The 21,326-nt window shown below is 43.7% G+C and overlaps 1 protein-coding gene across 1 annotated transcript; it reads right to left on the reverse strand.

The window, feature by feature from the left end:
• Positions 1 to 1,208: 1,208 nt before the first annotated feature.
• On the reverse strand, positions 1,209 to 19,482 carry LOC147089711 (hepatic lectin-like). The gene is made up of 4 exons (XM_085977015.1): positions 19,368 to 19,482; positions 18,720 to 18,871; positions 6,809 to 6,915; positions 1,209 to 1,374 (listed from the first exon to the last, which is right to left on the reverse strand). The coding sequence occupies exons 1-4, from the start codon at positions 19,480 to 19,482 to the stop codon at positions 1,209 to 1,211; spliced, it is 540 nt and encodes a 179-aa protein (XP_085833141.1).
• Between the last annotated feature and the right edge of the window lie 1,844 nt (positions 19,483 to 21,326).

Raw genomic sequence — 21,326 nt, forward strand, 5'->3', positions numbered from 1 at the left:
TAAAGCCACCCTGATCACAACTTCTGCAATTTAACCTGCTGTCCTGAGCAGGCAGCAAGGACACGCACCCGGAGCTAACAGGGTCCTTGTTTATATATGTCTGTTGTGGCCTGATGACATCATTGAGGTCTGACTGTAATTTTAACTCATGCCTGAGTGGAGAATCCATCTGGAGTTAAAATCGGGGCCACTGAGTGATTCGCTGTACTCAATTATAACTCTCTTGCTCCCTCTGTTTGATTCTCTCTGCAAAACACGCTCTACTCAGTTATACATCTCGCTATTACCTTCTGCTGCTGACTCTCTATTACTCACTCTGCTCAGTGATTTCTCTCTCAATCTCCCTCTGCTGCTGTCTCTCTCTATTACTCACTGTGCTCAGTTATATCTAGCTCAATCTCCCTCAATCGGTGTCTCTCTGCATCAGGTACTGTATCAAGTACACAGATTCACAGTTGGCAATATTAATCCACCAGCATCTAGATTAAATATTCTCTGATAATTTGACGGATGCACCATTTACAGAAGAACATTCGCGGGCTTTTAGGACATACTAACAATGCGTTTGCATAAAGTAATCAATATTTTAATGGACAGCACGCTGCACTTTATGCTTCTTGAATATACAAACTTCTCAGCTATAGTGTAATGAAATAAAGATTTATTGTAACTCTGTCACTGCTATGTTATTATGGCAATACCACTTAAAACGCTGAATGAAGTGAGGCTGAGACACTTTTTTCAACGTTGTTCATTAAATCGAAGTCAATTAATATCATTATCTAAGGTGTTGTGCAGACTTATGGAAACTAAAACATTGTTCCTGAAATCTTTCACAACCAGCCTATCTTCAACTGATAAGGAGATGTGATCTGCTTTGAGTCAATCAGCTTCAATATACCCGAAAGCTTATAGCAACTAGAATAAGCAAACAAAGGGGAAGCTTTGGATTGTGCAATCATCATAACATAACAAGAGCGTCTTGGGAATGTGGAGTTTTTCAGTCGGTGTCTGTGGAAGAAAGTGACTGACTCAGGATGTTCTGGAAGGGTCTCTCCAGTAACATTCCGCTCCCTGATAGATCTGCTGTAGATTCCTTGCAGTTTCAGGATTAATGCAGAAATGTACAGAAATCATCAGGCAAGTCGGGCAATTCCGCTCTTCTTACTTTGTCTGATTCTGTGCAAATGAAAGCGAAGTCCGCAAAACTAACGCTGCACAACAGAAGCGGCTAATTTTCGGTCACAAATCCACTTGCAATCCATGGCGCAACAATAGTCATTCCAGCCCAAACTACTGACAGTAGCGCAGTTCTCAGCCTGACATTGGGCAATCTGGTGATTGTGGTTGTCCGGTTGTTTGTCTTTCCAAAATCTACACAGAACAAACAAATGTCAGTATACGTGTGTGCAGGAAATATCGTTTTAGTTCAATGGAAGTTAATATTGTGTTGTTTCCGATTGGAATACGGGTCATCAGCATTCCTTAGTTACAGAATTTAACTCCTCCTGAACCCAGTCATTCTGAGCTCTAGGTGGCTCGGGGGGTTAGGCACTAATAAGCTGCACAGTCACAGAAGGCCCTGTTTTTCACTGCTGGCTTGTCCAAAGTTAGCTGATTTGAAAGGGTAGGAACCGGTGATGGATTTGGCCTCAGTTATTCCTGAGCACAGAATGAATTCAGACTTTTTACCCAACCCTAACCGCTGCCACGTGAACTCTACTGCAAACCATTGAGGTGAATGTTCTCGGGGTTCTTCTACTGCGCTGCCATAAGTTCTGTGGAAATTCGATGGCAGCCCCATCTAAGTTAGGGCAAGAAATGAAGAGCAGGACAGACTAGGAGGACATTCATCCTCTCATATCAGTGGACCATTTAACAGGCAAGGAGGGGATCTTGTCTGATATGCCCTATGGGCAGAGGCTGGCAAAGATCACTGGGATAAAAATGCGCCCTTGACAGTAACAGAAACCGGCTGGTAGCAAATCAGGAGCTGCTCCGAGCAATTCCCATATATCTGGGGGTTCCTGTCAAACTTCTACCAACATTACTGGTGGACAATGAGTGGAACCCCAGGGGGAATTACCGGTCAATATAAGCTACCATTTCCTCTTGGTACAATAGTGTAGGCTTTATAGGGTACGGTAGTGTATTATTTATCGGGTACGGTATTGCAGTTGTTATAGGGTATGGTAGCTAACTGGTAATAGGGTGATCTACCTCAGTATTTATAAAGTATAGTATTTTAGGTGTTATAGAGCACAGTTGTGTAGGCGTTATTGAGTCTGGTAATGTAGGCTAATGTGTTTTGGCAGTTATAGATTATGGCAGTGTAGGTGTTACTGGGTGCGGTACTGTAGGGGTTATAGGGCATGATAAAATAGGAGTTAAATGGTACGGTAGTGTAGGGGTATAAGGTAATGTATTTTAATGGTTTTAGATAAGATTCTGTAAGGATTGCAATGTACGGTAGTGTAGTGGTTATAGGTACAGTGGTGTAGGGTTTATAGAATAAATAGCGTAGAGCTTATAGGATATGTTAGTGTAACTGATATAGGATGGAGAGGTGTAGGGGGATAAAGTACGGCAGTGTAGTGGTTGTATGGTAAAGTAGTGTAGGGGGTATAGGACGCCATATTGTTGCGGTTATAGTGTGCTGTGCTTTAGCAGTTATAGTGAACGGTAGTTCAGGGGGTTATCGAGGACGGTAGTTTAGCTGTTATAGGGTATGGTGATGCAGCAATTATAGTGTATCCTAGTGTAGCAATTATCAGATGCTCTAATGTCCAGCTGATAGGGTGCAGCCCTGTTGGGTTTTTATGGTATGATAGTCTACGACTTATTAGGTACGTTAGTGTATGCGTTATAGTGGGCGTAGCCTATAGGCCTCCGAACAGTTGCAAATCTGTTGGACGGAGTATCAATCAGGAAATAGTTGAGGCTTGTAATAAGGGAGCATCTATAATTATGGGGGAATTTAACTTTCATATTATTTGGACAAATCAAATTGGGCAGGGCTGCCTTGAGGATGAGTTCATTGAACGTATTAGGGATGGGTTTCTTGAGCAGTATGTAACTGAACCGACCAGGCGGCAAGCAACCTTAGATCTGATCCTGTGTAACGAGACAGGATTAATTAAAAATGTCCTAGTAAAGGATCCCCTTGGAATGAGTGACCATAACATGGTTGAATTCCATATTCAATTAGAGGGTGAGAAGGTTGGATCTCAAACAAGCGTTGCTAAGCTTGAATAAAGGAGACTATGAAGGTATGAGAGCGGAATTGAGTAGAGTGGATTGTGAAAATAGATTAAAGGGTAAGACGATACATGATCAGTGGTGAACATTTAAGGAGTTATTTTACAACTTCCAAAAAATATATATTCCACGGAGAAGAAAGGATGTAAACGAAAATACAGCAATCCGTGGCGAAGTAAAGAAATTAAGGATAGTTATTCGACTAAAAACAAGGGCATATAAGGTAGCCAAATCTAGTGGGAGGACAGAGGATTGGGAAAACTTTAAAAGACAGCAAAAAATAACAAAAAGATTGATTAAGAAAGGGAAGAAAGATTATGAAAGTAAATTAGCAAAAAATATAAAAACAGATAGTAAGAGTTTTTATAGTTATATGAGAAGAAAAAGGGTGGCTAAAGTAAATGTTGGTCCCTTAGAGGATGAGACCGGGAAATTAATGGTGGGAAATATGGAGATGGCAAAAACACTGAATGACTATTTTGTATCAGTCTTTACAGTAGAAGACACTAAGTATATCCCAACACTGGACAAACAGGGGGCCATAGGAGGGGAGGAGCTAAACTCGATCAAAATCACTAAGGAAGTGGTATTCGGTAAAATAATGGGACTCAAGGCGGATAAATCACCTGGACCTGATGGCTTACATCCTAGGGTCTTGAGGGAAGTGGCAGTAGGGATTGTGGATGCATTGGTAATAATTTTCCAAAACTCTCTGGACTCAGCAAAGGTCCCGGCAGACTGGAAAACTGCTAATGTAATGCCCTTATTTAAAAAGGGCAGTAGACAGAAGGCTGGAAACTATAGACCGGTTAGCCTAACATCTGTGGTAGGTAAAATATTGGAGTCCATTATTAAGGAGACAGTAACAGGATATTTGGATAATCAAAATTAAATAGGACAAATTCAGCATGGTTTTATGAAGGGGAAGTCATGTTTGACAAATTTGCTGGAGTTCTTTGAGGAAGTAACATATAGGGTGGATAAAGGGGAACCAGTGGACGTAGTGAATTTAGACTTCCAAAAGGCATTTGACAAGGTGCCACACAAAAGATTATTGCTTAAGATAAAAATTCACGGGATTGGGGTAATATTCTGGCATGGATAGAGGATTGGCTATATAAAAGAAGGCAGAGAGTTGAGATAAATGGTTCATTCTCGGACTGGCAATCAGTAACTGGTGGTGTTCCACAGGGGTCAATGCTGGGTCCACAACTCTTTACAATCTATATTAACGATTTGGAGGAGGGGACCGAGTGTAACATATCAAAGTTTGCAGATGATACTAAGGTGGGAGGGAAAGTAGTGAGTGAGGAGGACATAAAAAACCTACAAGGGGACATAGACAGGCTAAGTAAGTGGGCAGAGATTTGGCAGATGGAATACAATACTGGAAAGTGTGAGGTTATGCACTTTGGCAGGAAAAATCGTAGAGCAAGTTATTATCTTAATGGCAAGAAACTTGAAAGTACTGAAGTACAAAGCGATCTGGGGGTCCTGGTGCACGAAACTCAAAAGGTTAGTATGCAGGTGCAGCAAGTGATTAGGAAGGCCAATGGAATGTTGGCTTTCATTGCAAGGGGGATAGAATATAAAAATAGGGAGGTATTGCTTCAGTTGCACAAGGTATTGGTGAGACCGCACCTGGAACTGCATACAGTTTTGCTGTCCATACTTAAGAAAAGACATACTTGCTCTCGAGTCAGTACAAAGAAGGTTCACTCTTTTAATCCCGGGATGAGGGGATGGACATATAAGGAGAGGTTGAGTCGATTGGGACTCTACACATTGGAGTTCAGAAGAATGAGAGGCGATCTTATTGAAACATATAAGATTGTGAGGGGTTGGATCGGGTGGATGCGGGGAGGATGTTCCCGATGATGGGTGAAACTAGAACTAGCGGCATAGTCTTAGAATAAGTGGCTGCTCTTTCAAAACTGAGATGAGGAGGAACTACTTCACTCAGAGGGTGGTAGGTCCATGGAATATGCTCCCCCAAAAAGATGTAGAAGCTACATCATTACATAAATTTAAGACAGAAATAGACAGTTTCCTAGAAGTAAAGGGAATAAAGTGTTATGGGGAGCGGGCAGGATTTAGGACATGAGTCTAGGTTCGGATTGGTCATGGCCCTGTGGGTAGCTGAGCGGGCCCAGAGGCCATGTAGTCTGATCCTGCTCCCATTTCATGTGTCTAATTCTGTTAGATTCAGGAGATGGTTCTGTGATAGTAGATTGGCGGTTAGGATCAGATCAGCCATGATCTTATTGAATGGCGGAGCAGGCTCGAGGGGCCGATTGGCCTACACCTGCTCCGATTTCTTATGTTCTTATGTTCTTATAAGGTAAAGAGTGCACGGATTATAGGTTATGATAGTGTATGGGATATTGGAAACCATACTTAAGGGTATATAGGTTATATCAGTGTCTGAGTTATATGGTATGTTAGTGTCAGTGTTAAAAGATACGGTAGTGTATTGGTTTTACATTATGACAGTTTAGGAGTTAGAGGGTAAGGTAGTGTATAGGTTATAATTTACTGCAGTTTAGGAGCTAGATGATACGATAGTGTACAGGTTATAGGATAAGGTGATTTTGGTGTTTTAGGGTGCGGTAATTTGAGAGTTATATGACTGGACTAATAATCCAAAGGCATAGATCGATAATCTAGAGAATGTGAGTTCAGATTACACCATGACAGTTTCAGAATTTGAAGTCTGTGAAAAATGTATGCTAGTCACAGGCTGTTATTAGAAAAAGTGAACATAAAGCTGTTGGATTGTGGTAACAACTCAACAGGTTCACTGATGTCCTTTATGGAAGGAAACACGCTGCCCTTACCCTGTCTGGTGTATATCGGACTCCAGTCCGACACTGAGCTGGTTGAGTCTTAAATGTCCTTTAAATTGGCCTAGCAAGCTACTGAGATGCATCAAACTGCTACAATTAGAAAAAGAATGCTCTCCACCATCTCAGGGTGCCTAGCATGAGGCAATATATAGCCACATCAAAGTTGAATAATTTCTTTTTAGATAAATATTTAGGCTTTCTAACATCAGTTGCTAATTCCGTATGGATCTACATGCAGTGCAGCTCATTTCCCTTCTTCCAGCCCGATGGAAAACGGGCACTCAGAGATTGACCACCGCCTTACATCCTGCCCGATATTGGTTAACATTGAAACCAGTTGAAATGAAAATTGTACAGAAACTAAAACCACCGGCCAATCCGCGGAGCCCACTTTATCCTGGCGGTAAAAGTGAATATTCACCCTGGAAATATTTTTAAGGATACAATCTCATCCCAGAGGGTAATTGTAACAGGAAAGGAAAATTGGTCGAGATGTAGAATTCACGGGCGATCAGATACCGACGATTTTATGCTTTTGACGTAAGTTAAAATGATCTCCATAGTGTTTCTTGTACAGGCAGACTGTGCAGACTAACATGATTTTATTCCGGGAATCCGATCTGACCCGAGGCCACTGAATCACCCAGATTCCTTGGAATATTTTTCTGCATCCCGTCCATTCACTCACACCTCTCGGTACTCAATTAGGTTCAGAGAGCTGGCCTGTACCATCCGCCCATTGCCAGGTACCTTCGTTTCCCTCATCCGTCATCCCAATCCAGTGAACATCATCTCTGTCCTTAACAACATCCTTCATAGAATGAAAATATTACAAAGTTCATAAGATTATTATTGTTACTCTTATTAATTGAAAAAAACTGGGTGCAGGGCCGTCGCTGATTCTGTAGAACTGCTCATTGGTTATAAACAGTGAGGAAGGAGACAAGGCAACATAATAAGCAGTGACGTTAAACAGTTGTTTGAAGTAAGTTGATTGTGAAGGGAGAGATATAAAAACAGAATGAAACAAATACAGATAAAAGTAAGAAACAACAAATGAAAGGAACAAAGGCTTTGCATTTTTTAACGCATTTCACTACATCAGGGCGTCTCAAAGTGCTTCACAGCAATGAAGAACTTTAGCAACTGATGTAATGAGTGGAAACACAGCAGCCAGTTTCAGCACAGCGGGATCTCAGTATAAGAATATTCGGCGCTTCAAGCCTTATCTACCACTCAATAAGATCGTGGCGGATCTTCTACCTCAACTCTACCTTCCCGTCCATATACATTGACTCCCTGTGTGTCAAAATATTTATCGACCGCTGCCTTGAATATGCTCAATGATTAACTATCCATAGCTCTCTGAGGTAGAGAATTGTAAAGATTCACAGCCTTTAGAGTAAAGCAATTTCTCCTCAGCTCAATCCTAAATGGCCGAACGCTTATTCTGAGACTGTAACCCCCCTAGTTCTAGACGCCCCAGGCAAATGAAACAACCCCCCAGCTTCACTTTTTCAAGCCCCTTAAGCATTTTTTATGTTTCAATGGGATCACGCCTCATTCTTCTAAACTCTAGGGAATATAATTCTATTTAAGCAATCTCTCCTCATAGGACAATTCTCTTAATCCCAGAATGAATGCAATGAACCTTTGTTGCACTCTCTCTAAGGCAATTATATCCTTCCTTAGGTTAGAAGATCAAAACATTGTCAGCTGTGACTCAGTTGGTAGCAGTCTTACCTCTGAGTCAGAAGGTTGTAGGTTCATCGAACCCACTCCAGAGACGTGAGCAACAAACCTCGGCTGACACACCAGTACAGTACTGAGGGAGCGCTGAACTGTCGGAGGGGCAGTACTGTGGGAGCGCTGAACTGTCGGAGGGGCAGTACTGAGGGAGCGCTTAACTGTCGGAGGGGCAGTACTGAGGGAGCACTGAACTGTCGGAGGGGCAGTACTAAGGGAGCGCTGAACTGTCAGAAGTGCCATATTTCGGATGAGGCATTAAACCAATACCCCTCTGCTCTCTCATGTGAAGGTAAACGATCCTATGGCACTATTTCGATGAAGAGCAAGAATTAACCCCTATGAGCTCGCCAATATTTATCCCCCAATTAACATATAAAAACAATCTGGCTGCTGCGTTTCCTACATTACAACAGTGACTACACCTCAAAAAGTACTTAATTGGCTGTAAAACACTTTGGGACGTCCGGTGGTCGTGAAAGGCGCTATATAAATTCTTTCTTTTTCTTTCAAAATTGCACAAAGTACTCCAGGTGTCGTTTAACTAAGGCTTTATACAATTGCAGGCAGACTTTTTTACTCTTATGCTCCAATGATTTCTAATAAAGGCAAATATACCATTTGCTTTCCAACTTGCTCGCTGTACCAACATGTTGATTATCGGTGATTAATGCACAAGGGCACCCAGGTCCCTCTGAATACCATCATTTCCCATCTCCCACCATTTAAAACAAATTCTGATTTTCTATTTTCCTACCAAAGTGGATAACTTTATATGTACACAACTTATATTCCTTCTGTCATGTTCTTTCCCAATTACTTAACCTCTCTGTATCTCTTTGTAGCCACTTTGCATCATCCTCACCACTTACATACGGACCTAGCGTTGTATCCGAAGCGAGCTTGGATACATTGCACTCGGTCCTCTCATCTAAGATATTGATACAGATTGTTAATAGCTGAGGCCCAAGAACTGATGCTTGATGTACCTCAATATTTGCAGACTGCCAACCAAAAAATTAACCTTTCATTCGTAATCTCTGTTTTCTGTCCGTTGACAATTCCTCAATCCATGCTAGTATATTACTTTGAATCCCATTAGCCCTAATTTTGTTTAACAACCACATGTGTGGCAACTTATGAATGACTTCTGAAAATCCAAATACACCACATCGACTGGTACCCCCTTATATATTCTGCTAGTTACAACCTCAAAAATCTCTAACAGAGTGGTCAAACACGATTTCCCTTTCATAAATCCGTGTTGCCTCTGCCCAATCCTATTATGATTTTCTATGTGCCCTGTTACCACGTGATTATTAATACATTCCAGCATTTTCCGACTACTGATGTCAGGCTAACTGATTTCTGGTTCCCCATTTTCTCTCACCCTTTTTTCTTAAATGGTGTGGTTACAATTGGTACCTTACAATCCATGGGAGCCCTTGCAGAATCTATGGAATTTTGGAAGATCGAAACCAATGCCTCCACTTTCTCTGTAGCCAACTCTTTTAAACGCTACCAATGCAGGTCATCAGGTCCAGAGGATTTGTTGACATTTAGGCCCATTCCTTTCTCCAGTACTATTTCTTTACTGATACTAATTTCTTTATGTTACTCATTCTCACTAGGCCCTTGGTTCCTCATTATTTCTGGAATATTTGCTGTGTCCTGCTCCATGATGATAGATACAAAGTATTTGTTTAATGAATCTGCCATTTCGTTATTTTCCTTCGTTATTTATCCTGTCTCTGCCTGTAAGGGATCCACATTTACTTCAGCAAATCTATTTCTTTTTACATGCCTACAGAACTTTCTACAATCTGTTTTTATGTCTCTTGCTTGTTTACTCTCGTATTCTCTTTTCCCTCTCTTTATCAATTTCCTGATCATCATTCGCTGAATTCTAACATCCTCCCAATCCTTAGCCTGATATTCATTTTGGCAACGTTATAAGCCTCTTCCTTTAATCGAATAGTATCTTTAATATCTCTTGTTAGCTACGATTGGACCACTTTTCCCGTGGTGGTTTTATTCCTTAAGCGAATTTATATTCGTAATTAGATAGTGACAAGATAATCTAGTTTATTGATGTTGTTTGAGGGATAAATATTAAACAGAAATGATCCTTTTTTTCTTCAAAATAGTCCACCTGAGAGGGCCGACGATCCTCGGTTTAACATTTTATCCGAAATACGTCACCTCTGACAGTGCAGAACTTACTCAGTGGGGCCCAGAATAGCCAGCCTGGATTGCTGCTCAAGTCAATGGCGCGGGATTTGAACCCACGAGTGTGAATCCACTAAACCAAGCATGGCAACTAAAAGATGGAGAGAGCTGAGGGATTGACGGATTTAGATCTTGTGGACAATGAGCATAGATTGAAGGTGGTGAGGAAACTGGATTTAAATGCAATGCGGTTTCATGGAGCGGAGGTAGAAAAATGTATAGGGCAGTAAGGTAATTGGAACAAGGGATGAAATATCCAATGCTGAAAATTCGAAAAAAGTTTGCTAAAGTAGAAGAAAAAAGAAAGTCAGCAACACAGAGATAGACAGAGATAGCGAAGGAGACAGAAAAAGAGACTGTGACAGAGAGACTTCACATCCGAATGGCCTCTTTATCAGATAATAGCCTACTGCAAACCCCTTCATTTATTAGAAAACCGGCATGTGAGTGTTTGCGACTGTGTGAGTGAGTGTGTATCTGTGTTCGTCTCTGTACGTTTCTGTATGTGTGTTTGTGTGCATGTGTGTGTGATTGTTTTTCTGTGCTTATTCTCAGGATGAGGGCTTTGCTGGACGGGCCGACATTTATTGTCCAATGCTAGATTCCTTGAGAAGGTGGTGGTTAGCGGCCTTTTTGAACTGCTGTGGTTCTTGCGGTGAAGATGCTCCTACAATTCTCTTAGATAGGAAGTTCCAGGATTTCGTCCGAGACAATGAAGGAATAGCGAAGTACGTCCATTTCAGAATGGCATGTAACTTAAAGGGAGGATTAGAGCTGATGGTGCTCCCATGCGCCTGCTGACCCGATCCTTCTAGGTGGTAGAGTTCGTGGGTTCAGGAGATGCTTCTGAAGATACATTGGTGACCTGCTGCAGTGCCTCCTGTGGATAGTGCACACACTGCAGGCATGGTGGGCTGGTGGAGGAGGAGGGAGTTAATCTATATTCTAATGGATGGGGTGCCGGTCAATGGGCTACGTTTACCTCGACAGTTTCGAACTTTAGGAGCGTTGTTCGAGCTACACCCATCCCAGAGAGTGGAGAGAATCACAACACATTCCTGACTTGTGCCTTGCAGTTTGTATGCAGGCTTGGGGAGTTAGGAGGTGAGCCACACGCCACAGAATACCTTGTTTATGTCCTGCCCTATTCGCCACGGCATCTATATGGCTTGTTCAGTAGATTTTCTGGTCAGTGGTGATACTAAGATATTGAAGGTGGGGGATTCGGTAAAGGTTATGCCATTCAATGTCAAGTGAAAGTTGTTACATGCTTTGTAGTTGAATATGAACATTGCTGTACACTTTACTTGCATCTGTCATTCCGGGCTTGACACTTGCACTATTGTCTGTGACTGTATGTATGTGTGCCTGAGTGCCTCTGTTTGCCTGCGTCTGGGCATGTCTCTATAACCTGGACATGAACTGGGGTGGGTTACATATCGCGGGGGGAAAGAATCGGTTGGGAAATCCGTAAGACCGGGTTTCCCAGCATGATGTTGCGTATTATCTCCACGGCGTGAGTTTTTTGTATTTGACAGGTTCCCCACCAGGAGGTCAGCCTGATTGACCGAATTGGCTTGCATTCGGGCGGGGAGGACACTGTCGCAGGCCGCAGGGGCAGCGAGAATCTGGGTGGGTGGAGTTCGATCGCTGAGGGTATTCGACTCCAGGGTGTCTGGTCTCGTGTGTATTTTATGGGGGGGGTCTTGATGGTGGGGCAGCCTGGGCTCCGGGGAAGCACTCCGGCTCTGCTTGGCCCACAAGCAGTGCTGTAAAGGCACATAACTGGCAGAAACTCTCCACACCTGCTTCAGCTGCTTGGTTTACCGAGGCCTGGGAAACCCGGCCAGCCACTTATAAAACCTGCAAAGTAGGTTAAAACAGGTTGGCAACCTCATTAATATATTTGAATTGTGTACCCGTCTCCTCAGATGGGCTTAACTCCCACCGCTTGTCCTGCCTCTGATAAAAACAGAAGTGAGTAGGTTGGAGGCAGGATGTGGTGGGGTTTCAGATTGTTAAATTTTCATTCCTAATCAGACTCCAACGCAGTGGGGCTGCTTACATTCAGCCATGTGTCTCTGTGCCTGTCTGTCTCTGAGATTCTTCTGTGTGTCTGCGAGTGTGTGTGTGTCTGTGTCTGTGTCTATGTGGGTTTTGTCTGTGACATTGTTTCTCACCATGTGCATGTGTGTTTGTTGGTGACTGTAAAGTCTGTGGGTTGTACAGTTAATAACGACACAGACTTCAGGAATAACAAACAAACAGGTCTTTACTATTCGAAGGTCAGGGCGAATCTGCCCAAGGAATCATGCCACAACACTTATATACCGGTGTGGTCACCGTCGGTATTACAGTATACAGAAGCCAAACAAGTAGTGCCACACCTAAAGTAATTCTCTTAAAGGTGAACGGTTACATACAAAATTCTCTTAAAGGTAGACGGGTACATACACTACAATCCTCCCTTTTTAGCTTATTACATACAGAGTCCCCATTAAACATAACATATCTTCAACTTCATATAAAACAATTTACAGACATAGTCTCGGTGGGAAACAGTTCACAGGTTCAGTCTCTGCGGGAACAGTTCACAGATTCAGTCTCTGATCTTGACTCAGTCCGAACAACATCACTTTGGTGTAGATGGTTCACATTGCTAGCGTGACTCCTCCATATCCTTTTCTTGACGTAACAGCTTGAACTTTCATCCTGCTGAACCAGCAGTGCTGACTTTTACAACAACTGGGTTGCCTTGATATTTTCCTACTTCCCAACTGATTTAACTCCTTTCGTAGGGTCCACGCATGATCTGGTAGAAGTGATAATATTTGCGATAGTTATCATCTTCTGCTTCTTCTTTTTCTTTTCTGCTTTTTGGAGACTCTCGGGGCTCCCTTATCAGCTGCCAGCTGTAGCGCCACCAACTCTCTATGTTCCTTCGACTTTAAGTGCTTCATCCTGATTTCGGCACTTTGGGAGTTTTCATCACAAACTGGGCAGACCACATCCTCGTAATATTCAGTGTCACTCAACAGGTCATGGTAATATTCGGGTTCGTCCTGAGTTAGGCCAGCGAGAGGGCCTTCTACTTCCTCCTTACCCATCTGGACGTTAGCTGACTGTGGTTCCTTCCCTAGACATCTTCCTTGAAAAGACTTCTTCATGCATTCATCTTCATCCCGCTCTTCCTGGGTTTCCTGCAAATCCTTCACTAATGACCTAATTTGTGATTTCAACACTTCCCCTTCCCTCGGGGATTGATTGATCGGGCTATTCAATCCTTCTACTGGAGCAGCTGTTTCAACATTCTGTTGTTCACATAGACGCGATTCAGCGTACTTTTGGCATCCCAGTAAAGTCTGTTTTGCAACCTCAGCTATTTCCCAAACTTTTGAGAGCTCCGAACTCCTTCCCGTTGAAGATTGAAGCTCGTGTTCAGATTGTTCCCATTGCAGAGTCTTTTCCCTCAGCATATGAAGGAGTTGGCTGACTGTTAACTCTTCCACGGGAACACTGTGGATCAGAGTCTTCTCCATTTCATCCACCTTTTCCTCCAATGCTTCCACCTTCTGTTCCTCTTGTACTTTGGCTTTCAGCGCTTGGAAAAGTTGCACCCTGATGCTCTCTAGCTCATGTTCAGGGACCATTCTTACAGTCTCTGTGTTTCTTACAGTTTCCTTTTCTTCCACTGAAAGGATTCCCAGTTGAATCTGTTCTTTAAGTTGTTGAACCTCGGACATTGACGCCTCATATTTCTCTTGGGTTTCCTTCAATATTTTTATGAGTTCTTGGACATCTTGTCTTTCATGTTCTGCCATGTCTTTCACCTCTAATTTCTCATCTATGGATGGAACTTCTACCGATGAGTCTGTCTTGGCCTTGAGCTCATCAAGAATTTCCTGCAGCCTTTGGACTTCTTGCTCATGTTCAACCTTTAGTTGTTCATATGCTTCTACTGAAACTAGCTTTTCGGAGGTTGCCGAGTTAACCCCCTCCAGAATTGTAGCCTGGGCCTGTTCATACTGTTCTTTCAACTTCTCACACTCTGCTTGTAAGGAGTCGTAGAGAAGAACTGGAATAACATCCTGGCTTCCTGAAGATTCCTCTTCCTTTGCTTCTTTCGCAATTTCCTGTTGGAGTTCAGCCAAGGCTGCTATGCTATCTGCCTCTCGAAGTCTCACTGCCATCAAATCTTCTTTATTCCTGCAGTCTATCTCAGCCATTTTCCGATTACTTTCATTTAACTGAGTGAGTAGTCCCTTATTCTGGGCTGAGAGATATTGCACCTTCTCATGTAGACCATAGCACTCCTTCTCTGCTCGACATAGCTGGTTACTGCTGATTTGGTTCTGTGTTTCAAGTTCCAACATCCTTTGCTTAGCTTCTTTCAGTTTCGCCCCTATAAGCTCCTCTTGCAACATGGCCACATTATTCACATCAGGTAAAGAAGCGTTTCTCTTTTCCATGTCCAAGATTTTTTTCTGCATATCTTTAAGTGCACACTGCGATTCAGCTTCTCTTAACCTTGCTTGCACTAGCTCCGTCTCCAATTGCAGAACAAAATCCTCAGTGTAGCGTGGTTTGCCTTTATGCTGTATCTCTAGATCATGCAAATATTCTAACTCCTGAACATCATAAGGGAGATGTGATCGGTAATTGGTCACGATGGCTCTATGGTCGCTCTTTGCTTGAGCTAGCTGCCTCTGCTGTTTTTCCAGGTTCTCCCATTCGGTGTCCCAGAACTTTTCCATTGTTTTCATCTCTTGTACGAGACGGTAACTCAACTGTTCTAATTGTTGTCGTACTTTGAAATAAGTTTGAGTCCGAGTTCGGTGTTCTTCCGTCGTGGATAAGTCCTTAACTTGAACAGGCTCAGAATTCTCTGTCAAACTGGAGTTCTGCTCTGAAGCTTTATTCTTCTCGGTAGCATAAGCCTTTATGCATGTCTTCGTTTTCTCCACCATATTCGGTAAGTTCATTTTAGCCTTGTCTTCCATATTTGAGTTGGTCTTATCGTCATCCATTTCAGAATCTGAGCTGATAGCTTGCACCGAGTCCTCACTCATTATGACTTTTAGAAAGTGCCATTCCATGTCTATTTTCTTGATCCACTCTCGTCCTAGAAGTGGTGGTCCTCCCTCAGATAATGCGTACAAGTTCATTCTTGGGTGTTCTTTACCCCTATCTCTCACCTTGACTCTTAACTTCCCCATGGGGTATACCTTATGCCCCGTGTATGTCTGCAATACGAACTTGGTATTTCTTAAGGGTATGTGAGAGAATAGCCGGTGGTAGTCCCTTCGATTTATGACTGATAGAGCTGATCCAGTGTCCAACTCCATTCTTACTTGGACTCCAGCTATTTTTAGTATGACCCAGATAGTTTGTAGGTCAGCTTCCTTACTCACATTGTGAATTCTCAGACTACCCAGCTCCTGGCTGTTTGGGTCTGAGTCTGAATTCTGTTCGTCTGAAATCTTCTCAGCCACCTTGTGTACCTTGTTGTACTTTTCTTGTGGTGGCTTCCTTTGGTTGTTGGTCCTCTTCCCTGACCGGCATACCTTAGCGATGTGACCCAGTTTGCCACATTTCCTACATTCTTGGTTCTTAAACCAGCATTGATTCTGGTCGTGTGTTGTCTTCCCACAACGATAGCATTTTGTTGTACTTGAGGTAATTTGGTCCACCCGAGTGCCGCCGCCTTTAGCTGCATTTCCGCTGTTCCTTTCGCTGCGGCTTCGTGCGATGCGGCTATAAGGACAGCCCTGTCAAGTATGAGGTCGTTCTCTTCGAGTAGTCGCTTTTGTGTCCCTTCCTTGGACAATCCGCATACGAACTTGTCTCGCAGTGCCTCTGTCAGATTCCCTCCGAACTGGCAGCATTTCGCTAGCCTACGCAGTTCGACCAAATATTCCGCGTTGCTTTCGTCTTTCCGTTGCGTTCTTGCATAGAATTTGAATCGTTCAGCCAACATCAACGGTGTGGGGTTCAAGTGGTCCTTCAGAACAGCCACAATCCCTTCGAAAGCCTGATCCGCCGGTTTAGCTGGTGCTAGTAGATGCTTCAAGAGCCCGTATGTCTTTGTGCCCATCGAGTTTAGCAATGTTATCGCTTTGTCGTCTTCCTCTATTTTGTTGGCTTCACAATAGATCTCGATGCGTACAACACGTATGTGGCCCAGTCTTCCATCTCAGAATTAAAATCGTTACTATTCCCTCGCTTAGGCATCTTCCTTTCCTTGGGAGCAGCACAAGTATTTCTTTAAATTCTTATTTATTATTTATTTATTTCTAAGATGGCGGTTTTTCCCGCGAAAATGGCGGTTTCCCGCTCTTTCCTTCTCTCCCCGCCCCTTCAATGGCGGTCTCCCGCGTCTGTCGTCTTCTCCGCCTAATGGCGGCTTCCCGCGTTTCTTCCCTGGTGGGAGGGGTACGCTTTCCCCACAGCGGACAGGTTCAGCCGCTGGCTGGCTTCCGCACAGCTCCCCTTACTCGGCTCCGTCTTTCTCTCCCGCTCGCACGGCTCTACCGGCGCTGGGTACCCCATTCACGGAGAACAGTTCAGCCACTGGACTGGCTCTCACGCAGCCTCCTTTGGTCGGCTCTGCCTCTCCCACACACCCGGCTCCCGTTCGCCTCCCAGCCCTCACGCAGTCTGGTGCTTCCCTCCCCGGCTGCGGCTGAGTTTCTCTCTTCCCGCGCCTGCTACCGGCCTCAGCGCTTCGTGGCTTCGGTCGCTGCCCGGCTTTTCCCGCCAATCGCGGTCCGGCTATCTCACGATGCTGTTGGACCCGCCTTCCTGACCAGCTCTGCTCCCCCTCGACCGTGGCCGAGTGCACAGCCCTTATCCTCCGGATTTCGTTACACTTTTCCCTACTCACAGTCTCTGCGGCCGCCTTGTTTCCTGCTGATCTGCTCACTCTGCACCGTGGTAGAAGGGTAGTCAGTGCCTGTTGCTGATGGAAGCTTTTGTTGCTAAGTCTTCCTCCTTTCTATTGCTGCAGCCTCGTGTTTTCTTCCAGCAGAACGACGAGGGCGGTTGCCTCTCTTCGATGCTCTTTAGTTGCTTTGGTAGTCTTGCCGCAGGGTACGATCAGACTCGCCGCCACTGTAAAGTCTGTGGGTTGTACAGCTAATAACGACACAGACCTCAGGAATAACAAACAAACAGGTCTTTACTAATCGAAGGTCAGGGCGAATCTGCCCAAGGAATCATGCCACAACACTTATATACCGGTGTGGTCACCGTCAGTATTACAGTATACAGAAGCCAAACAAGTAGTGCCACACCTAAAGTAGTTCTCTTAAAGGTGAACGGTTACATACAATAGTTCTCTTAAAGGTAGACGGGTACATGCACTACAGTGACTGTGACTGTGCATCTCTGTCTTTGTATGTCTGTGTGAGACTGCGAGTGTGTGTGTGACTGTGACTATGTGCCAATGATCACAGCCCCAGGACAACGCTGCTGTAGATCTTAAGGGCAGTGTTCAAGGCACAAACAACTTCAGCTGCTTCATTAATGACCTTCCCTCCATCATAAGGGCAGACGTGTGGATGTTCGCTGATGATTGGACAGTGTTCAGTTCCATTTGCAATTCCTCAGATAATGATATAGTCCATGCCCGAATGCAGCAAAACCTGGACAACATCCAGGCATTGGCTGATAAGTGGCAAGTAACAATCCCGCCACACAATTACCAGTCAATGAATTTCTCCCACAACAGAGTCTAACCACCGCCGCTAGTCATTGAATGGCATTACCATCACTGAATCCTGCACCATCAACATCCTGGGTTGTCAGCATTTTGAGAAACTTAACTGGACCAGCCACGTTAATATTGTGGCTACAAGAGCAGGTCAGATGCTGGGTATTCTGGGGCAGGAATCTCACCTCCTGACTCAGCACAGCCTTTCCACCATCTACAAGGCACAGGTTAGGAGTTTGCTGCAATGCTCTTCACTTGCTCCAACAACACTCAAGAAGCTCGACACAATCCAGAACAAAGCAGCCCACTTGGTTGGCACCCTATAAACCACCTTAAACATTCACTCCCGACACTTGCAACGCACCGTGGCTGCACTGTGTACCATCTAGAAGATGCACTGCATAAAATCGCCAAGGCTTCTTCGACAGCACCTCACAAATCCGTGAGATAGACAGACAAGGGCAGCAGGCGCCTGGGAACACGGTCACCTCCAACTACCCCTCCAAATCACACACCATCCTGACTTGGCACTTTATCGCCGTTCATTAATCGTCGATGTTTCAAAAGCCTGGGAATCCCTCTCTAACAGCATTGTAGTGGTACCATCACTACAGGGAATGCAGTGGTTCAAGAAAGCAGCTCACCACCACCTTCTCAAGGGCAATTAGGGATGGGCAATAAATGCTGGCCATGCCAGAGATGCCCTCACCCCATGACCGAATAAAAACATGCCGAGGGATTCTATGGTGTAGATCGAACATGCCTTAAAAACACTTCTTTGCTCGACTGCACAACATTCTATTTCCATGTATTTAATGGGAGCAAAAATCACTGACTGACGAGTGCAGGTTGGACATTTTATCCCCATACTCTTTGCTCTTATTAAATTGATATCGAGTTTAGATTTTGACACTAGTATGAAATCTCACCTCTTCATGTTTACTAGTGATCACCACAAGATGGGATTCTTTCCCAATGCAATAGTTCGCACTTGAAGTCCAATTCAGTTTAACAGTTGAAAAAAAGTAACAACTTCCATTAAAATACTTCCATTCGTTTGAACACATTATAGCATCACACTCTGAAAGACAAAAGGGATTGTTCACATAATTCAGTAGAAATACAGAAATAAATTTATTATGTAGATCGATGGATAGATAGTTAAATAGATGGTCAGCTAGAAAGATAACAGAGAGAATAATAAATAATTTGGTGCATGGATGGAGATATAAATGAGACACTGGATAGAAAACATGATAATTAGAGATAGAATATAGATACATATGGTTTAAAACTCAAATTTGACATGTCCGCAAAACTGACGGCAGATGATCGGCCACCCAATTGTCCTTCAATGCACTTCAATAAGGGGCTGGCGGCCAATCTGCTACAGCCAGTTTACCTGATAGATCAATCGATTGATCAATATATAGCTAGATAGATAGCTAGACAGATAGATATAGATGTGTACGAATGGATCTCAGAATTAATTGCTTGTGACATGTATGAGTGGGTGGCTATGTTAACAATTGGTTGGATGGATATCTTCCTGAAATGTTAATCTTTATTATACATACCAGGAGCGACCCATTGATCACAAAATCTTCTCCAGACTTCCATGTATTTTTCCTGGAGATGTGTAACATTACGGTGCAGTTTCTCCAGGGTCGTAAGTTGCTCATCATTTTCCATGTGAAGAAAATATCCTTAAAATACGTGAAACTTTTACAAAATCAATTAATCTGATAAATTAAGACAAACTATCAATCACGGCTGAAATTAATTGAAGGGTAAGTCCTGTCAGCACAGCTCAACCCCGTGGCATACTCCTCCTGCACTATGTGGGAAATGAGGGACACTTCCTGTGTCCATGACGATCATGTGTGTGGGAAGTGTATCCAGCTGTAACTACTGACAGACCGCATTGCGGCACTGGAGCTGCAAATCGATACATACTTGAGCATTCGCAATGCTGAGGACGTCATGGATATCGCAGGCACGAGGGGCCAAATGGCATACTCCAGCTCCTATCTTCTATGTTTCTTTGTTTCTAAGATATATTGCTTCACTGCTTCTGAAATCCTTTGAAAATTATATAAAATCACAAATATTGATAGTTGTTTCTGAATATCAATAATGCAATAGCAATACAGTTGGAAAGTATTGTGGGGACAACGGACATTTAGTCTTTACGTTGCATCCAAACTGCTTTATGGGATACTGTAATGCACATGCAAAAACATCATAATTTACAAATATTGTTGAGGAAATTTATTCCACATTAAATCTGAAGTGAATCAATCTGGAACGTGCTCCACTGGGAGCATTTGCAACTCAAGTGCGCTGTAGGGATGTTTGATGGGACAGTGTATGGAGAGCGTTAAACTGTATCTAACCCGTGCTGTACTTGCCTCGGGAGTTTTTGAGGGTACAGCTTATTAGGAGCTTTATTCTCGATATAACTTTTGATGTACCTGCCGTAGGCGACTGTTCACATGAGGATTTACTCAGTACCTTACCCGTGTTGTACCTACCTGAGAAATTTTGACGTGACAGTGTGGAGCAGCTTTACTCTCTGACTGCGAGTCAAGATCTTATGATGGAGGAGACTCAGTCCCCGACCTTGGCAAAAGGTACGAGGTACTTTATACCTCTATGAATGCAGAAAATGACTGAAGGAAGGATGGGCAAACTTACCACGGCACTCCCTTACAGAGGGCATCCAAGTGGGGGGAGATGGAAGGAATGTGGTAGGAGTAGGGAGCAGTATAGTCGTGGGGATAGATACTGTTCTCTGCAACCGCGAAAGAGAGTCCCGAAGGCTGTGTTGCCTGCCTGGTGCCAGGGTTAAGGATATCTCCTCACGGCTGGAGAAGAACTTAGATTGCAAGGGGGAGGATCCAGTTGCCGTGGTCCATGTAGGAACCAACGGCATAGGTAAAACTAATAATGAGGTTCGGCTGAGGGAGTTTGAGGAGCTAGGGTCTAAATTAATCAGCAGAGCCGCAAGGGTAATAATCTCTAGATTACTACCTGAGCCACGTGCAAATTGGCATAGGGTCAAGCAGATCAGAGAGCTAAATGCGTGGCTCAAAGAGTGGTGTGGGAAACGAGGTGAAAATTCATGGGGCACTGGCAGCATGACTGGGGAAAGAGGGAGCTGTTCCATCGGGACTGGCTCCACTTAAACAGGGCTGGGAAAGCGTCCTGGCGAATCGAATCATGAGGGCTGCAGAGAGGGCATTAAACTAAAAAAATTGGGGGCGGTGATAGGAAGGGTTCAGGTGAAGCTACATTAAGATCTTTAATGACTAAGCTCCTTAATAACTAATTCTGCCCATCGTGCCTGTGAAGTCTCTTTGAAAAGGCTATTCATGTAAACCCAAATCCTGCTCTTTCAGCCGAGCCCTGCAACTATCTCCATTTCCTGTATTTATCCAATTCACTTTTGAAAATTACTTATTAATCTGCATCCACTATCGTTTCAGGCAATCCATTACAGATCATAAAAACTCACTCCTTAATTTTTTTATACC

The sequence above is a fragment of the Somniosus microcephalus genome, unplaced genomic scaffold (assembly GCF_052327205.1).
Source record: "Somniosus microcephalus isolate GS21.2 unplaced genomic scaffold, FLI_Smic_1.0 unresolved_chr4, whole genome shotgun sequence".
In the NCBI taxonomy this organism is placed as follows: Eukaryota; Metazoa; Chordata; class Chondrichthyes; order Squaliformes; family Somniosidae; genus Somniosus; species Somniosus microcephalus.

What these genes read in the sequence shown, in the direction of transcription:
- LOC147089711 (XM_085977015.1), bottom strand. Translation starts at nt 19,482, where the DNA reads ATGGAAAATGATGAGCAACTTACGACCCTGGAGAAACTGCACCGTAAT. An exon ending in TGATCAATGGGTCGCTCCTG is followed by an intron (nt 18,872 to 19,367) that starts GTATGTATAATA and finishes TTTGTCTTTCAG; the next exon opens with AGTGTGATGCTATAATGTGT. An exon ending in GGCCAGCTCTCTGAACCTAA is followed by an intron (nt 1,375 to 6,808) that starts TTGAGTACCGAG and finishes TGTTCTGTGTAG; the next exon opens with ATTTTGGAAAGACAAACAAC.